The 18,281-nt window shown below is 48.5% G+C and overlaps 1 protein-coding gene across 1 annotated transcript; it reads left to right on the top strand.

Moving 5' to 3' along the window:
• The first annotated feature begins 16,898 nt into the window (after positions 1-16,898).
• LOC136787627 (olfactory receptor 14C36-like) lies at positions 16,899-17,830 on the top strand. Its single transcript, XM_066984939.1, has 2 exons — positions 16,899-17,223; positions 17,403-17,830. The coding sequence occupies exons 1-2, from the start codon at positions 16,899-16,901 to the stop codon at positions 17,828-17,830; spliced, it is 753 nt and encodes a 250-aa protein (XP_066841040.1).
• Positions 17,831-18,281: the final 451 nt, after the last annotated feature.

Raw genomic sequence — 18,281 nt, 5'->3', positions numbered from 1 at the left:
TAAGTCGCAAAAAAATAATCACAGAATCATAGAATATCCCGAGTTGGAAGGGATGCATAAGGATCATCAAGTCCAGCTCCTGGCACCACACAGGTCTACCCCAAAATTCAGACCATGGGACTAAGTGCACAGTCGAAATGTTTCTTAAACTCTGAGAGGCTTGGTGCAGTAACTAGTTCCCTGGGGAGCCTGATCCAGTGGGCGACCATCCTCTCGGTGAAGAACCTCTTCCTGATGTGTAGCCTAAACCTCCCCTGCCTCAGCTTGACACCATTCCCATGGGTCCTATCACTGGTGACTAAAGAGAATAGATCGGCGCCTTCCCCTCCACTCCCCACCGTGAGGAAGCTGTAGACTGTGATGAGGTCTCCCCTCAGCCTCCTCTTCTCCAGGCTGACCAGGCCAAGTGACCTCAGCCGCTCCTCATACGTCTTCCCCTCTAGGCCCTTCACCACCTTAGGAGCCCAGTATCTTACTGACTTGAAGAAAGAGGCTTTAATCTCTCCTGGTTTGTTTCCTAATGAAGGAGCACGAAAGAGATGCGTGTCCTTGTCTCTGAAGAGGAGGTGAAGGAACAGCTAGGGTAAGGAACACAAAAATCAGTTGCGCCAGACTAAACTGTGGTTGTATCTGAGCTTGGAGACTGCAACCCTCTTCAGACTTCCAGATCTAGAGGAACACTTTGGCTGCAGCCTAAAAGCCACATGTACATAAGCTCCCCCAAGCCAGCCAATCTCCTTCCCATGACCTGCCAGGAAACAGCAATGTAGGCATGTAACCAAATTAAAGCCCAAACCTTCAGCCCAGCCCTTGACCTGAATAGTGAGTGAGGATCCGGATCCTGGCATTTATACGTGAGAGTCAGTCAAAGTAAATACTGTAGTCAGAGGTCACGGGGCTAGATTTTGAAAAGTCCTACAGAAAGAAGAGATCTCAGAAAAGCAAATTTAAATAACATTAATGTCAAGAAAAGTAATTCTGATTGCTATATTCTTTATCTGCCGTGACTAGACAGAAGGAAATCTATGATAACAATTTTGCCTTTAAGGTCATTTTCTTTTTCCTTTTATTTCTTCTATTTATTTATAAATTGATTGATTGATTGATTGATTTTAACAGGCTCTGTACTAATTTTCCTCACAGAATGACTAAGAGAAATGTGACCCTTGTGCACCATTTGTAGTTAATTCATTAGGTCAACTCTAACCACTAAGCCCCTTCTCAGGCTATTTCTGTTAGTGATAAGGAGCGATTGACCTTCAAAGACTGAAGCCAGGAAGATGAGCCTATTCCACAAGGTCTCTTGGCTCCACCCTTGTTAAGTGAAATCTGCCAGGTGTGGATCATTTGACCTTTGCTCTATAGGAAGCATGAGGAGTGGTGGGGAATTGCCTCCCCAGGGGAGTTGGAGGCTTGTGTTATTTAGGGTGTGTTTCTAGTGTGGTGCAATGGACTCAGTGTTCCCCATAGGCTGCTTTTTCTTCATGTTTTCTACCATCTCTGTGAAATAGTTTTAGTGACTCTAGGAGCTAGCTACATTGGTGGTGCCTTCTCAGTACAGTAAAACACTGGTGGTACGACTTCACTGTGAAGTAGTTGGGAAGTGACTCAAGCTCAGAAGCTGTCAGGTAAGTGTTCCTGGGTTCTACAGTTGTTTGATGTTGAGGAGTTTGAGTACTTCCTTCACCTTGTCTGTTTTCAGTGAAATTACTTACATGGGTTCTGAGCTCCCTTTCCAGCCCTTAAAAATAAAATAAAATAACAATAAAAAAGACAAACTCAGAAGCTCAAGTGTTTACAGGTGAGCCTGACTTTGAAGAATGTTCTTAAGTATTTGTTAAGATGGAACAACAGCCTGTGTGAAAAAGGTGCCTTAATGTGAACTCAGATGATGTCTTGTGGTAAGTAGAAACAGATCTGGATAGATACTGGTGGCATTAGTGTTACTTTCACTAAGTGGAAATTGTGAGAATGTTCTGTTCCTACAGAAAATAATGTTCTCACTATAGGCAAGTCAAAAGCAGTGGGAAGGAAGCCTGTCCTCTTCCCTACAGGCCTGCATCTCGACTGTGGAGAAACTTTTGGAAGAGGTCCACCAACTTAAAGAGAACTGATCTTCCTCCCCACCTGTACAAACCAGTGTCTCAGCTCTCAGGGTTAAGCGTCCTTCTGTGCTAAGAAGATGACAGAGTGTGTAGAGGCTACCCGAGAAACTCCCCTGAAGAACACTACTGCTGCCGAGAAGAACCTGCACCTTGTACTTTGCCGCAACCGAACTGACAAGCGAGGCAGAGAGTGAAACGGTGGGGAACTGTGTGACCAGGTAAAGAACTCCGGAAAATGAGCCCTATCCACTTTTTGCGATACATAGTAATAGGTGTGATTGTTTTCACTGTTCCTGGGTCTGCGCACCCTCATAAACCTTTTACATGGAGCCTAATTAGATGGGAAGATCACCATGTTGTGCAGCAGATAACTACTGCTGGAGGCTCTAGCTTTAAGGTCTCACTGTGTGACCTTGTGACATGGGGCAAAAATATAGCAAACGTGTTCTGGTCAATTAAGCTTCTATATGTGCCCAAGTTCTAACCTGGGAAAGCCGTATTGTAATTATCCACATGAATACTTTTGTGCTTATTGGGGTTGTGAGACTATCGCCACAGACTGGAATCCCGGAGCTGGAGCAGATAAATATTTGAAGGTGGGATATGGGCCACCAGGATGTAATTATAAGGGTGAACTACGGCACTACACCACCCTCCATGGCGGAGGTCTACAGTACTCCAGGTCAGATTGCAAATTCACATACATCAATGTAACCCAACCGGGGGATCAAAGATGGACCCTGGGACAACGTTGGGGAATCAGGTTTTATGAATCTGGAGCTGACAGGGGAGGGATAATGTATATAAAGAAAGAAGAGGCTAAGAACCCCCAACGGGTGGGACCAAACCAAGAACTGTCAGGGAGTATTTTAAGGATTCAACATAGACAAGCTTTTGAAATACAAACTGCTAATAGCCCAAAACCACTAAAGGTTATTAATAAATCAGTGGGTCAAAAATATGAAATTAAAAATGAAGAGATGACTGAGAATAACATGTGGAGAATCATGAATGCTAGTTATTACTTATTGAATCACACAAATCCAAACGTACCTAGACCTCGCTGGTTATGTCTTGATATAAGGCCTCCATATTACAACGCCGCTGGGGATCTGGGAAAGGCCACCCATTCAAGTAACACCAACCCTCCACAATGCAATTGGGGAAGGGATGTGGGAATAACATTGACGGAAGTAACTGGGAATGGCAGGTGTGTAGGTACGATCCCTAGTGAGAAGCTCCATCTATGCAGTATTATGGAGAAGATTACACCAGGAGGTAAAGAAAAATGGTTAATACCCGCAAATAACGCTAGATGGGTGTCCTGGTTCCAGTTAGGACAGAGTTAAGTAGCTCATAGTAGCTGGTAGGGTGCTATGTTTTGGATTAGGATGAGAAGAGCGCTGATAACATGCTGATGTTTTAATTGTTGCAGAGCAGTGTTTACACCAGGCCAAGGACTTTTCGGCTTCTTGCTCTGTCCTGCCAGCGAGCAGGCTGGGGGTGCAGCAGGAGCTGGGAGGGGACAGACCCAGGACAGCTGACCCCAACTGGCCAAAGGGGTATTCCATACCATCTGACGTCATGCTAAACAATATATAGGGGTGGCTGGCCGGGGTGGGGGGGGCCGGCTGCTCGGGGATAGGCTGGGCATCGGTCAGCGGGTGGTGAGCAATTGCATTGTGCATCACTTGTTTTCTTACACATTATTATTGTTAATACTATTACCATTATCACTATTATTATTATTATTGTTATTATTATTTTCCTGTCTTAATAAACTGTCTTTATCTCAACTCACCGGCTTCACTTTCCCGTTTCTCTCCCCCATCCCAGAGAGGGAGGGGGGAGGGTGAGCGAACGGCTGTGTGGTGTTTAGCTGCCAGCCGGGTTAAACCACAACAGTCCTTTTGGCACCCAACGTGGGGCCCGAAGGGTTGAGATATCGACAAATCTGACCAGAGTGTGTTAAACTAAAATTGGTATAAGTATTGGACCTGCTTAATAGTTGCTAGTCACGATGTTGATTGCCTTAATCTCCAGTCTGCTGTACCTGTATTCCAAATTGAGTTTTATGGTGCGTTACTTTCTGTATGTGCTCCCTGTTGCACTGTTTATCCTTTCCGGGCCCTGGTTTAAGATTGTTATGGTACTGTGCGGTGTAGCAATGGCTTATGAAATGATGAAATATCTGGTCACGACTTTAACCTGGTATTTGTACTCAGCACTGACGTCGACTCTATACTTTGGAACCCATATCTCGGAAACTATTAGCAATTACACCTATTGCCTGTTTTCGTTAGGGAGCCAATCTGTGAAGGGGACAGGGGAAGACATGTTTCCCTACCTGTTCACTCTCCCTTTCTCCTTCACCACCACCACCCTCTTATCCCCCGAGTTAGTTACGGTGGTTCTCCGAGATGTTGAATATCCTTGGGATACTCAGACCAGCCTGCTCTTGTTGTTATGTCTCCTGAATGCGCTTCAGATTTTGTGGAGGGTTAAACAACTACTTAGGAATCTCATCCGGAGATCTGTCTTGAGGCGGGATAGTTGCGAGTGGCAGGGAGTGTGGGAGGATATGGGCAGGTTTCTAGAGCAGTGGTCACCTCCAGTGTTTTGGACATTCACCCCTGAACAACTGCAAAATCCTAAAAAGCTGGCAGAATGCTTGAAAAGAAGGTGTCATGACTCTGGCAGTTCCAAAGTGACACAAATCACTGTAGCGTGCTGGGGTCTGGCTTGTGCCTATCGAGCTGCAATTGATGCTACTAGCAACCTAGCTCCGGCTCCTGCAGCCGCTCCGGCTCCGGCAGCCGCTCCGGCTCCTGCAGCTGCCCCAGCTCGTGCAGCTGCTCCCACTCCTGTGGCTGGGTCAGAGAAACGAGCTGTAGCAGTGCAAGTTGACCCCGCAGAGGGTATTCCAACCCCTGTGGCAGACCCTGTGTCTGGGTCAGAGAAACGAGCTGTAGCAGTGCAAGTTGCCCCTGTAGACAAGGTGAAAAAATGGTATAGAGGCTCAGGTCGTTTAAAACGCAGACAGTCTTCTGCTAAGTCTGGGCGTAGTGAAGACGAGGCTGGGCCATCAAAGGTGCAGGAGACTGAAGATGAGGATGAGGATGGCGAAAAATCAACAGTAACTACCCGGACTCCATACCAGCCATCAAAGGTGCAGGAGACTGAAGATGAGGATGAGGATGTCGGAAAATCAACAGTAACTACCCGGACTCTACACTGGCCATCAAAGGTGCAGAAGACTGAAGATGAGGATGAGGATGTCGAAAAATCAACAGTAATTACCCGGACTCTATACCAGCGTGAGCTACGAGATGTGCGAAAAGATTTTGGTCGCTGTATAGGCGAGCAGCTTGTCACCTGGCTGCTCCGGTGCTGGGACACGGGAGTCAATTATGTGGAATTGGAGGGCAAGGAAGCCAGGCGGCTGGGATCCCTTGCTAGGGACGCAGGCATTGACAAAGCAATTGGAGATGGAGCACAATCTCGCAGCCTCTGGAGGCGTCTCCTGTCAGCTGTGAAGGAAAGGTATCCCTTCAAGGAAGAACTTGTATGTTTACCAAGCAAATGGACCACCATGGAGAAGGGAATTCAGTACCTGAGGGAATTGGCCGTACGGGAAGTAATTTATAAGGACCTAGACGACGAACAAACATCCTCAGATCCAGATGCAGTCCGGTGTACACTACCCATGTGGCGGAAGTTTGTACAGAGTGCCCCATCATCATATGCCAACTCATTGGCAATACTAGCCTGGAAAACGGAGGAGAATCCCACAGTGAATGAAGTGACTAAAATACTCCGGCAGTACGAAGGAAATCTCTCCTCTTCCCTAAAGGCCTGTGTCTCAGCTGTGGAGAAACTCTCTGAAGAGGTCCACCAACTTAAAGAGAATTTATCTTCCCCTCCACCTGAACGAACCAGTGTCCACCAGCTAAAAGAGAATACTTTGGAGAAACTTTCTGAAAAGATCCACCAACTTGAAGAAAGATTATCTTCCCCTTCACCTGAACGAACCAGTGTCCACCAGCTAAAAGAGAATACCTTGGAGAAACTTTCTGAAAAGATCCACCAACTTGAAGAGAGATTATTTTCCTCCCCACCTGTACAAACCAGTGTCTCAGCTATTAGGGGTAAACGTTCATCTATGCAAGGAAGACAATATGGTGGGCACACACACCGCGCCACCCTGTGGGTTTACCTACGTGACCATGGAGAGGACATGAGAAAATGGGATGGAAAATCTACTGCGACCCTAGAGGCACGGGTACGTGAATTGCAAAGGAAAACAATTGGGAAAAAGGAGTTCTCTGAAAGGTTTGCTGCTCCAACTTCCAGCAGGCAGTCCTTTAAACACAGAAATGAAGATTCTGACCAGGACTAGAGGGGCCCTGCCTCCAGCCAGGGGGAGGAAAGGGACAATCGAGTTTATTGGACTGTGTGGATTCGATGGCCTGGCACGTCAGACGCACAGAAGTATAAGGCTTTGGTAGACACCGGTGCACAATGTACTCTAATGCCATCAAGCTATAAAGGGCCAGAGCCCATCTGTATTTATGGTGTGACGGGGGGATCCCAGCAGTTAACTGTATTGGAGGCTGAAGTGAGTCTAACCGGGAATGAGTGGCAAAAGCACCGTATTGTGACTGGCCCAGATGCTCCGTGCATCCTTGGCATAGACTATCTTAGAAGAGGATATTTCAAGGACCCAAAAGGGTTCCGCTGGGCTTTTGGCATAGCTGCTTTGGAGACAGAGGACATTAAACAGTTGTCTACCTTGCCTGGTCTCTCAGAGGACCCTTCTGTTGTGGGGTTGCTGAGGGTTGAAGAACAGCAAGTGCCGATCGCTACCACAACTGTGCACCGGCGGCAATATCGCACCAACCGAGACTCCCTGAGTCCCATCCATAAGCTAATTCGTCAACTGGAGAGCCAAGGAGTGATCAGCAAGACTCATTCACCTTTTAATAGTCCCATATGGCCAGTGCGAAAGTCTAATGGTGAGTGGAGACTAACAGTGGACTATCGTGGCCTGAACGAAGTCACGCCACCACTGAGTGCTGCAGTGCCGGACATGCTAGAACTCCCGTATGAACTGGAATCAAAGGCAGCCAAGTGGTATGCCACAACTGATATCGCTAATGCATTTTTCTCCATCCCTCTAGCAGCACAGTGCAGGCCACAGTTTGCTTTCACTTGGAGGGGAGTCCAATATACTTGGAATCGGCTGCCCCAGGGGTGGAAACACAGCCCTACCATTTGCCATGGACTGATCCAGTCTGCGCTGGAGCAGGGGGAAGCTCCTGAATACCTGCAGTACATCGATGACATCATTGTGTGGGGTGACACTGCAGAAGAAGTTTTCGAGAAAGGGAAGAAAATAGTCCAAATCCTTCTGAAGGCCGGTTTTGCCATAAAACAGAATAAAGTTAAAGGACCTGCACGAGAGATCCAGTTTTTAGGAATTAAATGGCAAGATGGACGTCGTCAAATCCCAATGGATGTGATCAACAAGATAACAGCTATGTCTCCACCAACTAGCAAAAAAGAAACATGCTGGGTAAAACAGTCTGGGCTACTCCTGCCTCAGGAAAAGGCAAACCCATTCGTGGAATTGCTTTTGCTCAGGGACCTGGATGCACTTGGTGGGTAATGCAAAAGAATGGGGAGGTCCGGTGTGTACCTCAAGGGGATTTGATACTGGGTGAGAATAGCCCATGAGTTGAATTGTAGTATGTTAATTATTATATAATACTGTATGTCATCACTACCATGATTGCTATATATCATAGATGAAGATGGTGATTAATTAGAATGTATTGGACAGAGTGTAACCTGAGCATGACATAAATGGTATGGAATAAGGGGTGGATATCTGTCCTGGTTCCAGTTAGGACAGAGTTAAGTAGCTCATAGTAGTTGGTAGGGTGCTATGTTTTGGATTAGGATGAGAAGAGCGCTGATAACATGCTGATGTTTTAATTGTTGCAGAGCAGTGTTTACACCAGGCCAAGGACTTTTCGGCTTCTTGCTCTGTCCTGCCAGCGAGCAGGCTGGGGGTGCAGCAGGAGCTGGGAGGGGACAGACCCAGGACAGCTGACCCAAACTGGCCAAAGGGGTATTCCATACCATCTGACGTCATGCTAAACAATATATAGGGGTGGCTGGCCGGGGTGGGGGGGGGCGGCTGCTCGGGGATAGGCTGGGCATCGGTCAGCGGGTGGTGAGCAATTGCATTGTGCATCACTTGTTTTCTTACACATTATTATTGTTAATACTATTACCATTATCACTATTATTATTATTATTGTTATTATTATTTTCCTGTCTTAATAAACTGTCTTTATCTCAACTCACCGGCTTCACTTTCCCGTTTCTCTCCCCCATCCCAGAGAGGGAGGGGGGAGGGTGAGCGAACGGCTGTGTGGTGTTTAGCTGCCAGCCGGGTTAAACCACAACAATGGGTCTGCTCATCGATGGGTGTTACCCCTTGTTTATCACTTGAACTCTTTAATGTATCTCAAGGTTTCTGTATACAGGTGATAATTGTACCAAGAATTCTATACCATTCTGAGGAGTACGTATATACACGGCACACGGTAGCAGAGTACCATCTAACAAAAAGAGAACCAATCACGGCTGTAACATTGGCAACGTTGATAATTCTGGGAGGTACCGGGGTGGGCACTGGAGTTGTCTCTCTGGTCAGACAAAGCCAGGAGTTCACCTCCCTATGTGTGGCTATATGTGAAGAATTAAGTCAAGTTGAACAGTCGATTACTGCCCTGGAAAAATCGGTACGGTCACTATCAGAAGTTGTTTTGCAAAACCGTAGAGGACTAGATCTGATATTTCTGCAACAAGGTGGATTATGTGCCGCCTTGAAAGAAGAATGCTCTGTATATGCAGACCACACTGGAGTAGTGAGGGATACAATGAGGAAGCTCAGAGAAGGATTGGAAAAGAGGAAACGAGAAAATGAAGCCAGGCAGAATTGGTACGAATCTTGGTTTAATTATTCACCTTGGCTTACAGCTTTGCTGTCAACAATAGCAGGACCATTGTTGTTATTAGTGTTAGGGCTAACCTTTGGACCATGTGTTTTTAACCGAGTAATTGCGATTGTAAAAAGCCATTTAGAGGCAACGCATTTGATGCATATCCGTGCTAAATATGAACCCATAACTACGGATGAGGATGCTGAAACTGCTGAAATGTTAATGCTTAGTAGTCAGGCATACCAGGAATTAATGAACAAAATAACTAACAAAAAGAAAAAGGAGGGATTGTGATGTATAAAGCATGTTTGTTCATTATTTCCCATGGCTATATTAAGAAGGAACAAAGGGAGTCACCCAGGTGGCGGCAAGAACCGTGAGGCACCCAGCCTGTTGCTGTCTCGGACAGAAGATCGAGAGAACTTTGTGTAAACAATGTAATTGCAAAAATGATAACCCACTGCCCTATCTTAAGACAAACCAACCTGACCAATTAAGGAGGGGAAAACACCACATACCAAGCAGGGGAAGACTACTGCCTTCATCCGTGCGACCACAGGAGGGACCGGAGATGACCCGCTAGCAACAGTTGACGCAGCCGCAGTACCAGGAAGGGGGGCTACGTAACCCCGGAAGAACCTGGTGATAAAAGGGTACTGCGAAGGGGGGGGGGGGGGGCACGCACCGTTTGGAGGAGCATGGACTCCCTGGCCGCCCAGCGCTGTTTTGCTTGCTGATCGCTTACTCAATAAACTAATTCTTTCTGGCTAAAAGAGTAATTTATAACAGTATAGTCATTGCAATGGGGCCTCACTGCTTCCTTGATACCCTGTGCAGGGGTGGGCAGGTGTCCTAATGAAGTTCTTCTCGTGGCATCACACTGCCCACCACATCATACAGACCCCAAGAAGAGCCCTGAGCCAGACGGGGGGATGCAGGATCTCCCCTCCCAGGGGCTGGTGTCAGGCCTTGGCCCTTCTGCTTCACCAAAACCAACCAAGACTTTTCTCAGCACAGCGCTTTGCCTGTCTGCAATCATGGCCTCCAATTATGTGCCCTAACAAGTCCCTGGGGAGGCTTTGTTAGGAACAGCCCTCAGTGGGGCCCATTAATACTCCAAATCACTTCAACTTTTCCTCCTGACTTTACCTTCTCAAGCAGTTGCATCATTCTCCTCTCACTACCCAAGCTTAGTAGTGTCAGCACTAAAATACACCACGGAACTCATTAAAACAGAGAAAGTCCTAAGCAGCCATATCTCTCCCACAGTTTTCTTCAAGTCTTCAGGACTCGTGCAGCTAACTGGAGAACTTTCATGGCGTAGTTAAGGAGGAAGATTTCAAAGAGCATCTAATAGAAATCTTTCCTCATTGTAAAGGCTGATTTTTGTTGCATTTCAGTTTGGAGCATCATTTCCCTATAGATATTGGTCTAGGGTTACTCCTTTGAAGCCCTGCTTAGGTAGGAAGAACAGGGGTTTTCCTATTTAAAAACAAATAACAGGAAATCATGCTGCAATTTAAAAAAAAAAAAAACTTCAAGTTCCTCATTTTGTTGCCTCCAATTATGTTATCCTTCCCATAAGAATGACTGTACACGATATATTTTACACTGATTAATAGGAAATTTAAAATCATAGTATTAATATTAATCCATACCATAGTAATTCAATGAGAAATGATGAGTTTCTTGCTAAGGAAACCATTAGACAGACTGCTGAGAGATGGGCGAGCTGGAACTCACTGAAACTCAAAGCAGCAACTGGGTTGGTGAGAGCGGTCTGAATGATCCAAGAGTAAGGGGAGGGCAAAGCAGGAGAACCATGGGAAGTGCATGGGTCCAGACAGGCAGCTGGCAAGGGAACATTCGGCAGGGTCTGTGTAATCAAGATTGGTTTCATGCCTGGAAGATGAGGGAGCACACCATGATAGAAAGTGATGACAAAGCAAGTACAGGCGAACACCAGGATTTCTTCTCCTGTCCTGAATATACATCCTGAAAATTTCTTCATGATAGAAATTATTCACGTGAGACATTTAATGGAAGGGATTGAATCATTTGAGCTGATGAGTAGTTGCTTTATTAATTGAGTACTAAAGAATTTATTGGGTATTCGGGCAGAATATTGCTATCCGACCACAAGCAACCACGGAAAACCTCCTGTGGCCCCATTTTGTTTGAGGCACTTCCCTGGACCAGCAGATGTCAGAAAAGACCTGCAGGAGACCGGAGCCCTTTGGGAAAATCAGGTGGAGCCAGGTGGAGTTCCCAGGGCACCTCCACTGCCAGCAGTGGTCTTTGTCCCTGTAACTGCAGCCCAGCCCAGCACAGGAAACCCCTTCAAAGACAACACCCTAGTTCAGTGTGTTCCTGGGATTGACCTAGATTTGAAATGGCCTTTGGGAACGATGATACTTTCCCTTTTTCCTACGAGACACATGAACATCCGTTTAGATTCCTGGGTCATCTTTAGCAAACTCAGGCTTCAAAACTCAAGTATAGCATGCTTCAAATGGCTGAGGCAGGACCCATCAGCTTGCCCCACTTTAATAATGGTCCCTGTACAACTGAGGTTTTGAAAGTGAAAAATGTGAAATGACCCGTCAGGTCAACGCGCAGAGTAAGGGAATGTCATAGGCATTGTGCTGGAGTGTCAGAAGGCAAAAAGCACTGCATTGTGCCTCAGAGTAATCAAGGAGACCTAATCCAGTTCATCTGTGAGATAAAGCAGAGTGAAGGACGTTGAGCTGTGTCCTAACGTGAAGAAGGATGTACATCACTGGTGAAGGAACTCTCTTTTTGTGCCATCACCAATGCAAAGTATACAAGAACTACATCAAATAAAGGTCAGCTGTCCCACCCTGGCCCTGTCACACCACGGGGCAGCGAAGGCAGTGTTTTCAGTTTCAGCCTCTTTTTCAGAGAGGCTTTGCCCTCTTCCTGCGCACCATGGCGCAGAGCCTGGTCCTGGATGCTGCGTGAGCGCCGTGCAGGTCGTGGCAGGCTGCGGTGAGGGGACGAATGCCCTGGGCCCCCTTCCTGCTCTGCCCAGGCCAGCAAGGGCCCCGAGCGGCCTCGTGTCCCCTGCCCCTGCAGCTCTGGGCTCCCTTCCCCAGCCCTGGCTCTGCAGCACCAAGCCCTGCTGGGAGCCCTCCGCTGCATGCTGCCACCGCTCCCTGACGCTGCTGGTGCCCTCTGCCGGGCACTGCCCAGCCCAGCCCAGCCCCTGCCCACCTCTCCCCACCTCCCGGACCTCTCCCCAGCCCAGCAGCCCAGGCTGGGCTGGCCCCAGGGCAGTGCCCACCGCAGCCTGCTGCAGGGCTCTGGGCACGGCCAGCACAGCCCCAGCCCCTCGCAAGGCACCGCAGCTGCTGGCACAAAGGTGGCTCTGGGCCTCCCCAGCAGCCCCCGCGCTGGGGCCAGCCACGGCTCAGGAGATGGAGGGCCGTGAAGCTGCAGGAGCCCTGCTCTCCTGCCTGGGACATCCCCAGCACAGAGTGCCTGTGCCCCGCAGGGCCAGCCCCGCTCCCCAGGCCAGCACAAGAGGCCTGGCCCAGGCATAGAGCAGCTCCAGGTTCCTCTCCAGGATGCTATTTGCCATCAGACCCAGCACCAGTGGGACAGTCCCAAGCAGATAATTCAAGGGCCAGTTATTGTTTGCTGGGCCATAGGCAAGCAAGAAGGCAGCTCCCAGTGCAGCCCTTGATCCTTCACTGATCACGCTGGGGTTCTGATCCATTGTGAGGCCCAGAAAAGCAAGAGGTCTGTTCAGGAAGCAGCTCCTTGGGTGTATTCCTGAAACCAGGTTTGCGGGAGGCGTGCAGAGACATTGAAGAGATGCCAGTGTAGAGATAAGAGGACTGTCACCAACACACATGAGATCTCAGGGCTTATCCAAATACAAGAAGCACAATGTGGAAGCCAGAAGAGAGCAGCAGTGGAAAGGCCACGTCCTGCTGCTGGCCATTGTACTCCATTGTACTTGTTTTGTTTCTTCAGGTGGTCTCAAACCTGCTCTTCACTTACAGCAGGTGGGACTTTGCCCCCCAGCCTCCATCTCTGGGTTCAGGGAAATGAAAGACTTGGGAAGCCTGACTGGCAGTGAAGACTGAGGAGAAGACATTGCTGAGTCCCTCAGCCTTCTCCATGGCTGTCATTACCAGTTCACCCTTCTCATCCATCAGAGGGGGTACACTCTCCTTGGCCTTTCTTTTCTGAGCAATGTATCTGTAGAATCCCTTCCTGTTATTCCTTGGATCCCTTGACAAGCACAGTTCCATCTGTGCCTTGGCTTTCATTATTCGATCCCTGCACATCTAAAACTGAAACATGCATGAGAAAAAAGTAACCCTGGATCCAGTGTGATTCTGTGGAGGTGCAGAGCTGATGGGCCGATTGTTCAGGATGCTCCTAAAGACCTTCGTGTCCTTTTCTCTCCTGACTACAATGCCACTTCCTTCTCAGGAATGGAGTAGACAACAGAGGTGAGACAGATACTCTGAGGTCAGGAATGTCATCAGAAAGCTGATCCCAGTAAGATATGGGGAGGCCAGAAGCAGCCTGGACACGAAACATATGAGATTTTGGGGTGGGAAGAGGAGCATGACCACCTGAAATAAGAGGGTTCATGTAATGTCGAAGCTGTGGTAACACTGACTTAAAACAGTCATGTGTGGCTCTTACCTTATTTTAACCAGTAGTTTTAATCCCTGAAACTAAATGCTACTCCAACAAGCTGTCAAGAATCCGCTACTCTAATGCTTGAACTCAAAATATCCCTTGAAGCAAAACTCACCCATAGCCCCTTTCCCTTCCCGTTACTCTCTTGCTCACTCTAATCCCTTCCCTGGACATTAGCATTAAAATGTTATATTGAGGCCTAGAAAAGTTCTTGGCAGACCTAAAAAGACCCTAAACCAGACAGCTTTCCCATACCCTAATCACAGAGGAAGACCAAACCTTCCCATTAAACCTTTGTTTACTCTCTGACCCACAAAGTTGAGCCCTATTCTGATGGGGACGAGAAAGTGGTCAGCTCTGCCTCAGGATCTCCTGCCCCAGCAGGAGGAAAGTGACTGGGGCAGTGACTGGGAGGTCACTTCTGTCTCTGCAGCTGATAGGGCAGCAGCAGGAACGTGTCACGCAAAGGGACTGTGAGGTGCCTTGTGTCTGGAGGTGGCAGGTCACCCTTGGCTTCTCCCTGGGATGTGCACTTTGGGGCTGACATCTGCCAGTGGCCCTGCTAGGCCAGCAGAAGGCCCCTGCTTAGCATGCTGCCTGTGGGATCCCCTCTGCCTCCATCCCCAGGAGGACCCAGACAGAAAGAAGGCCCGCACAGGGCTTGTCCTGTCCCTTCTGCTTGAGTCCAGGACTGGACAGCAGGAGGCACAAGGCTTGGCTGTGTCTAGCCAAGAAGCTGCAAGGCCAGCAGCAGGCTCAGGCCTTGGGAGATGCTGCTGAGTATCTATAATCAGACTCTAGCTTTGTGTTTCAAGGAACAGCTGGTGAGGGTTGATGAGATATTGGTAAAATGATGGAAATGCTGGGATGAGAGCAAGGTGGTGAACAGAGATGGGTGTCTGCAGACTTCAAGGAAATAGGAGAAAGTATGGGACAGCATAGGAAAGCCTGCAGAGAAGGCAGAGGGTGCTGGCAGGAATGGAAGGCCCCAACAGCCCTGACGTTTTTGTCCCTTTGGCTAGAGCTTCTGAGGAGATGAGATAGAGTCATTGCAATGGGGCCTCACTGCTGCCTTGGAACACTGTGCAGAGGCTGGGAGGTGCCATAATGAAGTTCTTCTCATGGCATCACACTGCCCACCACATCATACAGACCCCAAGAAGAGCCCTGAGCCAGACGGGGGGGTGCAGGGTCTCTCCTCCCAGGGGCTGGGGTGAGGCCTTGGCCCTTCTGCTTCACCAAAACCAACCAAGACTTTTCTCAGCACAGCGCTTTCCCTGTCTGTAATCATGGCGTCCAATTATGTGCCCTAACAAGTCCCTGGGGAGGCTTTGTTACTAAGAGCCCTCTGTGCGGCCCATTAATACTCCAAGTCACTTCAACTTTTCCTTCTGACTTTACCTTCTCAAGCAATTGCATCATTCTCCACTCAGTACCTGAGCTTCATAGGCTGAGCACCAAAATACACCACGGAACTCATTACAATGCAGAACGTCCTAAGCAGACATATCTCTCCCATAATTTTCTTCAAGTCTTCAAGACTTGTTCAGCTAATTGGAGAGCTTTCATGGTGTAGTTAAGGAGGAAGATTTCAAGAAGCACATGAAAAAAATCTTTTCTCATCTTAAAGGATGCGTTTAGTTGAATTTCGGTTTGGAGCATTATTCTCTAACTGATATTGATCCAGGGTGTCTCCTTTGGAGACCTGCATAGGGAGGAAAAGCTGACACTTGAGGTCTGACACTGCATGGAGAACCTTGCTCCTCAGCACCCCAGCCCTGACATTTCTCTCTTTGGCACTTGCGTCACTTTTCCTTCCACCAGACTTCGGCCCAGAAGTCTGCAGCTGGATGTTACAGCTCCTTTGCACCAGCTCCCTCCTGCTTGCCTTAGAGACCTGGATGCACACAGGCGCAGAAGGGTTTCTCCTTATTTCAAAACAAAGAGCATAAGAGAACAATTTGGAAGCAAAAGAGATCAGCAGTGAAAAGGCCACGTCCTGCTGCTGGCCATGGCCATGGCTCCAGGGAAGCAGCAGCCCCGACCCGAAGGCAGCAGAGAGGCAGAGCCCAGCGGGCAGTGAGGGGCAGCCGCGAGGGCCAGCGGGGCTGCTCCTCCCTGTGGCAGCTGGGCTCTGGGCCCTGAGCCCCTCCTGCATGCTGGGGCCTGTCCTCAATAAAGGACATTGCACTATAGGGCCAGTCCCTTTTTTCTGAGGATCCACAAAGTTTCCCTTCAAGTGCAGGAGAAATGCCCACGATTTCTCTTTTAGAAAAACTCAGCAGTGGCCAGGTTCTGTAGGCACTGGAACAGCTACCGCAGGGAAGTGTTCACAGCGCTGAGGCTGTCAGAATTCAACAAATATTTGGGCAACCCCCTCAGGCATATGGACTGATTTTTGGGTGTTCATGTACAAATTCAGGAGTGGGATTTGATGATCCTTGTGGAACCCTTCCAAGTCAGGATATTCTACAGCTTCTAGAGGATTCTACAACTCTAGGAACACAGGAGGAGAATTGTCCTGGAGCTCAAAGACCTGCCAACACAGGGCAGCTGGACCAGGACTGATGGACTGACTGCCTCTCCTCTCTGAAGGGCACTCTGCTCTAACAAGGCAGTATCTGTGACTGTAAGGATCTACAAGGTTTCACGTGGAGTGCAGCAGAATGCCCAGGATTTATGCCTTAGAAGCACTCCTCAGGTGTGGTGGGGCAGCTGAACAAAGAGTACAAATCAAACAAACAAAGAAACAAATAAATAAATAAATATCCACATTTCTGCTCTGTGATGAACTAGGAGCAAAACTGGGGAAATCTCTTCTATATCAGGAGTGAAGTGAATCTGAGACTACGCCATGTTCCTACCATGTTGCTACCTTCAGCTACGTCTGATTCTTCCATTGCCCACAGAAGAGTACTCTTCTCGCAGAGAAACTCAGAACCAGTTGGAAGTCATTAAAGGGAACTTCAAAATAACTGCCTGCAAGTGGACAATCTTTTTGATATTTTTTAATGAGAAAATTGAATTTTCCTCTGATAAATCTGTTGTATATTATTACTATTCTTTCTCTTTGTGCAGGACCACATCACAGAACTAACAGATGTCCAACAGAAGCTCCAACACTGAGTTCCTCCTGCTGGCATTCACAGACACGCGGGAGCTGCAGCTCCTGCACTTCGGGCTCTTCCTGGGCATCTACCTGGCTGCCCTCCTGGGCAACGGCCTCATCCTCACTGCCGTAGCCTGTGACCGCCACCTCCACACCCCCATGTACTTCTTCCTCCTCAACCTCGCCCTCCTCGACCTGGGCTGCATCTCCACCACTCTCCCCAAAGCCATGGCCAATGCCCTCTGGGACACCAGGGCCATCTCCTACCAAGGGTGTGCTGTCCAAGTCCTCTTTTCAGTCTTCTTCTTGGAGCAGAGTATTCCCTTCTCACCGTCATGTCCTACGACCGCTACGTTGCCATCTGCAAGCCCCTGCACTACGGGAGCGTCGTGGGCAGCAGAGCTTGTGCCCAGATGGCAGCAGCTGCCTGGGGCAGTGGCTTTCTCAGTGCTGTCCTGCACACGGCCACTACATTTTCCCTGCCCCTCTGCCAAGGCAATACTGTGGACCAGTTCTTCTGTGAAATCCCCCAGATCCTCAAGCTTTCCTGCTCAGATGCCTACCTCGGGGAAGCTGGGCTTACTGCAATCACCTTCTGTTTAGGTATTGGTTGCTTTGTTTTCATTGTGGTGTCCTATGTGCAGATCTTCAGGGCAGTCCTGAGGATGCCCTCTGATCAGGGCCGGTACAAAGCCTTCTCCACGCGCCTCCCTCACCTGGCCGTGCTCTCCCTGTTTGTCAGTACTGCCATGTTTGCCTGCCTGAAGCTCCCCTCCATTTCTTCCCCATCCCTGGACCTGGTCGTGTCATTTCTGTACTCAGTGGTGCCTCCAGCAGGGAACCCCCTCATCTACAGCAAGAGAAACAAGGAGATCAAGGGTGCAGTGAGGAAACTGTTTCTCTACATGCTTCTTAAGTATTAAGAATGTCTTCAATATCTTTGATTTTGATTTAATAGTATTCTTGGCCTTTTGCTTATTAATTAGTTTACTTACTTTGACAGTATTATCTAAACTACTTATAGAAGTACGCTTCCAGTGTACATATAGGCAAAAAAGAAGCCACGAGGACTTTCTCGATCTCAACTTTCCTCTCTTCCCATCACCTCTGTAGCTGGGCGAGCAGTCCCAGCTCAGGGCCAAGAACCCAACTGGCACTGGGAGGAGCAGCCCTGGTGGCCCTCAGGGCTGCCCTTCACTGCCCGCTGGGCTCTGCCTCTCTGCTGCCTTGATAGAATCATAGAATCATTAAGGTTGCAAAAGACCTCCACGTCCATCCCATTCAATGGCTGTCCTACTAATAAGGTCATCACAAAACCATATCGCTAAAGACCATGAGGTGGGTCTGCCTCCCCGCCTGCCCAGCACAGCCCTC

This window comes from Anser cygnoides, chromosome 30, assembly GCF_040182565.1.
Source record: "Anser cygnoides isolate HZ-2024a breed goose chromosome 30, Taihu_goose_T2T_genome, whole genome shotgun sequence".
In the NCBI taxonomy this organism is placed as follows: Eukaryota; Metazoa; Chordata; class Aves; order Anseriformes; family Anatidae; genus Anser; species Anser cygnoides.
Note: the sequence above shows the minus strand (reverse complement) of the source record. Positions and strands in the feature narration are given on the sequence as shown.